We start from the raw sequence: 9736 nt of genomic DNA, 5'->3' as shown, positions 1-9736 counted from the left end.
ATCAGGAGCAGCGGCCCGCAAGTTGCGCCGCACCCAGCGAGAGGCGGTTTCTAGGGCGAAATGCGCTGCCCTCTTCTCCTTTGTAATTGGCCGAAATTCTTCCACTTGGGCGGCGAATTTGGGTATAAATACCCAATTGAAGGTCCGAAAATATTATGCAATAATTTCCACAGAATTTCGAGTAAAAAATCAAGAATTTCGCGAGGTTTCGAAGCTAATTGGGGTGCTCGAGTTCGACGAAGAAGACAACCTTTGGTTGGAGTCCTAGCACACAACCGGGGAGGGTGAGATTCAAGCTTGGACGTAGGTGCGAAATCCGAAACCCGAAGGCGAATCTCCGCACAAATTTATAAGTTCTTCTCTCTTTCTCTTGTACTTTCAATTTAGTTTCGAAATTTTCTGATTATACTATTGAATTTCATAGTAAGTTTGGATTGTATTATTTGAATTGAATTGGATTGTTGTGTTAAATCTACAAGTTGAAATCAAGATTGGTATAGTTGGATACTCAAGTTATATTTGATTTTAATGTTCATATTTCAACTTAATGCTTAATTTGCTATCTTATTAGGTATAAAGTTGAGATTATTGCTAGTTATGTAATTTAGCCTAGTCTAAGTTATATAACAACAAGTGGCAACTAGTTTAATTTAGGCCTGCAAAGATGGTTGTAAGTTCAAACTAGAATATAACTTGGACTAGTTCTTTAAACATAAAGATATGTCATGTTTAGATTAACTAGGGATTAATGATGTACTTCTCGTTCTATAATGCTTCTAGTTTAATCGTCGGGAGTTGCGAAATACTTGTGGTGATTAGATTAGTTTAGAATCGATATTCGGCCTAGTTCAATGTTGATTAAAAGTATGAAAGTATAGGGGAGTTTGGCTACTTGAATTCCTACAATTAATCTATCTAATCAATCTTGGATTTATGAAATTGAAAGTATAATCGAGGTCAGGAAATGATTAATCTCTGAAAGTAATATGAGCGTAAAGTGGAATTACTTATCATCACTTGTAAATATAGGATAGATTTATTTTTAGTAGTTTTTAATTTCATAAAAACATTTCGTAAACCCCCCCCCCCCAAAAAACAATGTGAATACGTATATATTAGTAAATAACATGTATATAATAGTTAAGTGCTCTTAATTAGTTGAACTTAGATTTTAGGATTATATAAACTTCTCTGTGGGATCGACCCTTATTTACCGGTGTACTAAACTTAGATAATATTAATGTGGATAAAATAAGGTTTTAATTTGTACGCATAACGACACGTACCAAATTTTGTAATTCCCCCACACTTAATCCTTGATCGTCCTCGATCAAACTCTAACTACATGCAATTATGACACATGAGTCCACCTCTCTGTTGTTTTTAAAACAAAAACTGAATCAATGAAGAGTCGAACAAAAACTAAAACGTTTTATATTAGTAAAAACTCAAGTAATATGTTAACAGGAATATAATATTATCAGTTTAGAACAACCAAATTGTCAAAACTCATAACACATCATAGACATACTCTCTCGACATTTGATAATCAATTAACGAGCATTCACTTGACAGAACCATAATTTTAACAAATAGACCCTCACAGGATAATCACTTGTCACTCATGTGTTTGAAGAGGTTTATGTGTTTCGCTCAAGGTTCAATTCCAATGGCAAAAACTCTGCCATAAGCTTGCATATCTTCTCGATTCTCCACTATTGTTAGACAACATATCAGACATAAATCAAAAGAACTTTTTAGGTTATATGGGGCTATGGTTAAAAGGTAGGAAATTTTAAAGATATGTGGACTAGATGGCTTTGAACTAAGTGGAGCAAAAACTTAATAACTCCTCCCTTTCCGGACAAGAGGGAGCAAAAACAACTCTCACACAGTACTTCATCCTTCTGTCATTGTATGAGCACAATTTCCTGTATTTTGACTTTGATATACAACCTCCCATCATCATTTGTAGCTACATATCACGCTTGATTTCATTTCTTCACAGTTTTCTTCTTCTTTTTTTTTTCTTTCCTTTTTTTCATTCCACTTTTTCATTCATCATTTTTTTTCAAAGAATATCACGACTACAATTTTTTCATACAACATAGGCAATCAATTCTTTAACTGTCATAACCACACTTTTTATAGAAACACCCCCACACTTAGCTTTTACTCTATCAACAACCATGCTCCATCAGCTCAAAATATTGGGTCATGAATGTATTAAATGTTTTTTAATGGCTTAAAATGAAGGCTAAGCAAAATAATAGTCTTTTAGGCTCAAAGGGATTCAGAAATGATGTAATATAATGTAAGGTGGCTTTTTGGTTATATGGTCTATAACAAAAGAAAGAACTTTTTTCTTCATGCTAACATGAGTCAATATAGTTTTGAAGAGTATCAATGCAAGTTCTAGAGAGAATTTACCATGGAAGAACATCACACATGAAAGAAAATATGAGATTGATTTGTCACTAGGGGAAAAAATCGAAAGGGCTGCGCAAGTAGGGCTGCGCATTTTAAAAAAGCGCAGCCCTATTGATGAAGGGCTGCGCCTTTTCTAAAAAGCGCAGCCCTACCTACAGAAGGGCTGCGCTTTTTAGAAAAGCGCAGCCCTTCTGTAGGTGAAGGGCTGCGCTTTTTAGGAGGCGCAACCCTTCACATGCAGAAGGGCTGCGCTTTTCTAAAAGGCGCAGCCCTTCAATGTGTAGGGCTGCGCTTTTTTGAAACTAGCGCAGCCCTTCATTCAAATTTTTTTTTTTCGATACATGCAATGTAGCGCGCCTTACTTCATTTTCCCACTTTCATTCTCTCTCTTCCCTTCTTACTACCCCAAGTGCGATTTTCCTTCATTCTCTCTCTTCACTTCTTCGAGTTGCACCACCACCACCACCACCACATTGGTGCCCTAATTCGCGCACCACCACCCCCTTCACGCACCACCACCCCCTTCGCGCACCACCACCCCCTTCGCGCACCACATTTCGCGCACCACCACCCCCAATTCGCACACCACATTTCGCGCACCACCCTCTTGCGCACCACCCCCTTGCGCACCACCCCCTTTGCGCACCACCCTCTTCTCTTCTCTTTTATTTTCTTCTCTTCTCCACCATTTGAGTGGTTAATTAGGTATGGATTAATTTTGTTTTTAAGTTACTTTTGTTTTGTTAAATTGAATTAAATGGTTAATGTGCAATGTGGGTTTTGTCAATTGTAGGAAGAAGAGGCTAAGGAAGGCAAGTGAAGTTCCAAGTATCTCTTTTCTCTTCATTGCTCGTCGTTGGTGTTAAGAGGTAACTACTTTAACATGTAGACAAAGTTGATAATTTATTGAATGTATATGTATTTTTTATAATGTATATTATAATATATTATTTGTTGATATGAGATTGTATGAAAACGCAATGTGATTTAGCTATATATATGAAAATATATAAGTAGTTGTTTGAATCATCATCATATATGCCTAGATACCCGTTCAAGACTTACTCATTAGGGGTAAGTCTTGAATAGTCCCCGGTTTGGGACTGTTCTTGGACGTTTGATCTCACTTAGGTGGTGAATGTGTGTCTTCTTTTCAATTCTGAGGAAAATCTTGGCTTATCGTTTCGCTACATTGTTCTCTGGGTACATATGTAGATAAGCAATTATCTACATTGTGTACTTGGAGAACTGTAGGGAAATGCTGCCGGATTTTCCTTAGAATTGGAAAGTTGACATATATTCACTAGTGAGATTAGACGTCCAAGGATGGGTTAGGTTGGAGTGATAAGGACCTTTGACTGCATGCATACAATTGAACATGTGACTATCTTAGCTTGTTGTATACGTGTGTGATTTGAATATGTGAGTGTATGTGATACTTTAATAATGATTGATGCATTATAATGAATGTTGTGTTTAATTATTAGAGGTGGTCTTCTTGAATGAGATGGATCGTACTTGGATGTATGGTAGTCGTGAATCGATTGAGTTTGTGAATGGGGTCTCGGAATTCTGTAGAAGTGCATTAGAATATCAAACATCCTCTGGAGCAGTCGACTTTTATTGTCCTTGTTTGGATTGTAGAAATGTGAGCAAGGTTAGAAGTATACATGTGGTTAGGGAGCATGTATTTCGCCGTGGGTTTAGGCCTCAATACCATGTATGGATTTGGCATGGTGAGCAGGGGAGGTATATGGGAAGCTCTGGATTAAAGAATGATGTATGTGAAGAAGAAAAAAAGAAGGATGATGATGAGTTAGGGGATGAGAATTTGGATGATGAATTTGGAGATGATGATAGGGATCGGGTAGACGAGATGATACACGAGGTTGAAGATCAGTCGTGTAGACATTGTGACCGGTTTCGAAGCATTTCCTCTTCCGCTGCCGAATGCAGCAGTTGGTCTACAGTTATTGTCTGATTCCATTGGCAGTTATATTCTATGGCCGCGTGCATTGGTGCGGTTAGCATATCAGGTACAATCTCTAACATAAGTTATATACATAGTTTAATTTCTTTTATAGTTCCTATATATGATTGTCAGTAATATCTTTTAATTTAACTAATTACTAGGGTTCGGGGAAGGCCGACAGGAAGGGAAAGAAGGTAGCTTCACCTCAGGGAGGCCGACGTGCCCAAGTGGGAACGAATTCTTCAGCAAAGTATCCACTCATTACGGATATGGAGGTGGTGCAACGCCTTACTAAACCGTGCTTCTGGCTACATGAGTGCATTAGTGATGCAGCTGATGGAGCAATGATTGAGATTAAGTTGTCGCACCACCAATTCCACTACATTGATGAGGATACATCGACCTACATTTGTAAGGATGATATTAAAGAATTCTTACTTGGGGAAGAGTTGAATGTTTCCATGATACAAACATTCATGAGGTAATACTTTATTAATTAAGTAGTATTCAATCCAACTAATAATAACTTCCATAATAAGTAAGTTTTTTTTTTATCAATATGAATTCTCAGGCTATTATACAATGATGTGAGGCGATCTAGTCAGCCAATCTTTGGTTGGTTATGTCCAAGCTTTGTACGAGATGACAGTTGCTTACAAAACGAAAAAGAGGTGAAAGTATATCTCAAGGATTCTTTGAACGCATGTTCTCGTCTTGGATATAAGATCGTTCTTCTTCCTTACATTGAATCGTATGCTTCGTAAACTGATTTTTTAATTAATTAAATTGACCTATTAGTTGTTCTACGATAACAATAACATTATTTTATTGTTGTAGGCACCATTGGACACTCATTGCAATATGTGTGTCAAGTAACGAAGTCTACCACTTTGATTCTTTGCGTAAAGGAACAATACGGTCCTTACTAGTCAAATCATTGTTAAATAGGTAGCCTAATTGAAACTATATATGCACACTTAGCTTATTAAATATTAAATGTACATCTAATCTTATAATAATGTGTATTGATGTAGTGTGATAAAGAAGATTACTTCATCTGGACTTCGACAAGGAAAAGCTCCTGTTTGGTATTTAGTCGAGTACAGGTAACATATATTTTTTGCATCCTTTTATAAAAACACATAATACACATATAACATGTCATTTATTGCATCTTTGGTGAATTTTAGTGTCCGGTACAAGAAGGTGGACTTGCGTGTGGGTATTACGTCATGAGGTTCATGCTCGATATCGTCAACTATTGCAAAGATGTTGTTGATCTTCGAAAGGTATGTAACTTTTAGGTTTCCAATTGTTGTTTGTTGTATTTCCGGCCTATATTAGCCTTTTCGCTCCCAAAATTTAGTTATGATGTGATTTAACATCAAATTCTCTTTGAACATGATTATATGAGGCATATTATAACTAGTATGTAGATTCTTAGGCTTTAATTTCTTGTTGGTTGCATTTCGGGAACGAAAAGGCCATTTCCGGCCTATTTTGGGCTATTTTGGCCTTTTCGCTCCCAAAATGTAGTTATGAAGTGATTTAACCTCAAATTCTCTTTGAACATGATTATATGAGGCATATTATAACTAGTATGTAGATTCTTAGGCTTTAATTTGTTGTTGGTTGATTTTGGGAACGAAAAGGCCATTTCCGGCCTATTTTGGCCTATTTTGGCATTTTCGCTCCCAAAATGTAGTTATGAAGTGATTTAACCTCAAATTCTCTTTGAACATGATTATATGAGGCATATTATAACTAGTATATAGATTCTTAGGCTTTAATTTCTTGTTGGTTGCATTTCGGGAACGAAAAGGCCAATTCCGGCCTATTTTGGGCTATTTTGGCCTTTTCGCTCCCAAAATGTAGTTATGAAGTGATTTAACCTCAAATTCTCTTTGAACATGATTATATGAGGCATATTATAACTAGTATGTAGATTCTTAGGCTTTAATTTGTTGTTGGTTTGATTTTGGGAACGAAAAGGCCATTTCCGGCCTATTTTGGGCTATTTTGGCCTTTTCGCTCCCAAAATGTAGTATGAAGTGATTTAACCTCAAATTCTCTTTGAACATGATTATATGAGGCATATTATAACTAGTATGTAGATTCTTAGGTTTAATTTCTTGTTGGTTGCATTTCGGGAACGAAAAGGCCATTTCCGGCCTATTTTGGCTATTTTGGCCTTTTCGCTCCCAAAATGTATTTATGAAGTGATTTAACCCCAAATTCTCTTTGAACATGATTATATGAGATATATTATAACTAGTGTGTAGACTTTTAGGCTTTAATTTCTTGTTGGTTGCATTTCGGGAACGAAAAAGGCCATTTCCGGCCTATTTTGGCCTAATTTGGCCTTTTCGCTCCCAAAATGTAGTTATGAAGTGATTTAACCTCAAATTCTCTTTGAACATGATTATATGAGATATATTATAACTAGTGTGTAGACTTTTAGGCTTGCATTTGGTTTTGATTCCATTTCGGGAAGATATATGTCATTTTTAGAAGTACTAACTACGGTAAAATGATTGACTTTTTGTATATGTTTATTTGTTGTTTATTTTGCAAGGTTTATGCTAGTTCCAAACCACGTTTGAGGAACTTCACCAAAGAAGAAATTGACGAAGTTCGGGATAAGTTGGCGTCCTACATTACCGATGATTGCATAGGATGAGATTTTCGCTCCAACAATAATGTACTAGCTAGTTTCTATCACCTATGTACACTTTTTACATTATTTTAATATATTTGAAGTTAATTATTACCTTTCTCCACTTGTCATATATTATCGTATTGCAATTTGCATTTTTTTCTTGTCCAAGAGAGGTTATGGGTGGGGGTTGGGGCTGGTGTGTGGGTGCAGGCTGTGCTGCTGGTATGTGCAGGCTGCTGTGTGCAAGCAAAAAAAAAAAAAAAAAATTATAGTGAAGGGCTGCGCTAGTTTAAAATAGCGCAGCCCTTATACTAAGAAGGGCTGCGCTAGTTTAAACTAGCGCAGCCCTTCTAGCAAGAAGGGCTGCGCTAGTGCTTAACTAGCGCAGCCCTTCTTGCTAGAAGGGCTGCCCTTCTAAAGCAAGAAGGGCTGCGCTTGTGAAGGAGGCGCAGCCCTTCTATTAAGAAGGGCTGCGCTTTTTTCAAAAAGGCGCAGCCCTTCCTATCATGAAGGGCTGCGCCTTTTTGAAAAAAGCGCAGCCCTTCGTCTAGAAGGGCTGCGCTTTTCTAGCGCAGCCCTACTTGAATAATGAAGGGCTGCGATGGAAAGGGCTGCCCTCTAAAAGCGCAGCCCTACATACCATTTTCAGCGCAGCCCTACTGCTTTTTTCCACTAGTGTGTATATGTCATTTTATTAGGCTCAAAATTTCACAGGTTATTTTGGTCTATTCATTTAATTATGATTACCACCAAGGGAATGACTACTCTAACTGGCTATAAACATGAGATCGTTTATCTAATCATGTTATGAATCTTTCAAACTCGACTAGTCTTTAACTTAAAATGTTAACTATTCCCAAAAAAAATTTTTTTTCGAAAACACATTTTATTTTAAAACATAGTTAGATTAGAGTTTCTTATTAAACTTCTTCATTTATTCAATTCTTTTTCAAAAACAAACTAAGAGGTGGATTTTGCTTACTAGAACTAATAATGTATGACATACAAGTATAATGCACCTAAAAACCTACATGCTTATGATGTGTTTTTTATATAATACTAATACAATTAATAGTCTAATGATTAACTTAGCCCAAATTCATAAATTTCTACAGAAATTTCGACAACATTTCCCCTATAAAATGGACAAATCAAAATTTTTATGCGTCCAATTTCAACCTGTTTCATAATAATATAATAATCCAGCACCAAATACTCACAGTTCTCCTCAAATTTCTCCTTTCAACTTCCACAATAACCTCCTCCATCCATATATAACAATTCAATCCGAAAATTTTCAAATTTTCATCAAATTCCACATACTCCATATAATAACAAAAACAATACCTCTTTTGGCGCCGTTGTCGTTGATTCGGTTTTGATTGTTGATTATTGTGTTGAATTGTTGAATTTGTTTATTGGTAGCAGTACGGGTAGTGGGTCTATGTCAATTGGTGTGAAATCAACGCAAAGTGAGGGTTTTCCTCCATTGTGGAGGTTTGTAACAAGACTTGAAAAACAAGGGGCGGTTGGTGGAACATGGAAATATAGATGTAATTTTTGTAATGAAAATAGAACATCTAGTTATTCTAGAGTTACAACCCATTTGCTTCAAATTAAGGGTCAAGGAATTGCATGTTGTAAGAAAGTGTCTCGTGTTGATAAACTTGAAATGCAAAAACTTGATGATGAATTTGAGAATAAGAAACATGATTCGGGCCCTAGGGAAGTTTCTTTTGCCCAGTGAATCTCTTTCTCATTTGGACTCCGTATCTACATTCAAGAAAAGAAAGTCTGATAAATCACCTATTACTAGATGTTTTCGGATTGAAACTAAGCATCAATTGGATCAAGAAATTGCAAGGATGTTTTACACATGAGGGTTGTCATTTAATCTTACTAGGAATCCACACTATATGAGGGCCTTTACTTTTGCTGCCACCCATAATATAGCAGGTTACAAACCTCGTGGTTACAACAAGCTTAGAACTACATTACTTGTACAAGAAAAAGCTAATGTAGAGAGGCTTACGATACAACTGAAATCAACTTGGAGAGAAAAAGGGGTAACAATTGTGGCTGATGGATGGAGTGATCCAACAAGAAAACCTCTCATTAATTTCATGGCTACTTTTGGTGATGGTCCAATCTTTCTTAAAGCTGTGAATTGTTTTTGTGAAGTGAAAGATAAGTATTTCATTGCTAATCTTATGAAAGAAGTCATTCAAGAAGTAGGCCAGCAAAATGTTGTGCAAATTAAATCATAACTGACAATGCAGCAAATTGCAAAGGGGCGGGGGAGCTCATTAAGAGTGAGTTTCCTCACATTTATTGGACACCATGTGTTGTTCATACCCTTAATCTTGCTTTGAAGAATATTTGTGCGGCAAGAAATGTGAATAGAAATCATGAAACTTATGAAGAATGTAGTTGGATCACAGAAATCCATGGGGATGCCATTCAAATTAAAAATTTCATTATGAACCACAACATGAGATTGCCATGTTCCAAAGGTTTTCTCCTCTTAAGTTTCTTTCCGTGGCCGATACTCGCTTTGCCTCCATTATTGTGATGCTTAAGAGATTTAAGCTTATCAAACGAGGTCTTAGCTTCAAGCCATGGTTTAAGTGATGAGTGGACTTCTTATAGAGAAGAAGACATGGGGAAGGCAAACT

At 36.5% G+C, this 9736-nt stretch overlaps 1 protein-coding gene and 1 long non-coding RNA gene across 2 annotated transcripts; both read left to right on the top strand.

The window, feature by feature from the left end:
- Positions 1-4342: 4342 nt before the first annotated feature.
- Positions 4343-5512, top strand: LOC125499093 (uncharacterized). The gene is made up of 5 exons (XM_057395728.1): positions 4343-4466; positions 4564-4883; positions 4974-5153; positions 5240-5350; positions 5437-5512. Exons 2-5 carry the CDS (start codon positions 4672-4674, stop codon positions 5510-5512), a joined length of 579 nt encoding a protein of 192 aa, XP_057251711.1. The 5' UTR covers positions 4343-4466; positions 4564-4671.
- Positions 5513-5554: 42 nt separating this feature from the next.
- On the top strand, positions 5555-7172 carry LOC130592003 (uncharacterized). Its single transcript, XR_008970025.1, has 2 exons — positions 5555-5691; positions 6978-7172. It is a non-coding gene; the product is annotated as an uncharacterized LOC130592003 (long non-coding RNA).
- Positions 7173-9736: the final 2564 nt, after the last annotated feature.

This window comes from Beta vulgaris, chromosome 6, assembly GCF_026745355.1.
Source record: "Beta vulgaris subsp. vulgaris cultivar EL10 chromosome 6, EL10.2, whole genome shotgun sequence".
NCBI classification, from domain to species: Eukaryota; Viridiplantae; Streptophyta; class Magnoliopsida; order Caryophyllales; family Amaranthaceae; genus Beta; species Beta vulgaris.
Note: the sequence above shows the minus strand (reverse complement) of the source record. Positions and strands in the feature narration are given on the sequence as shown.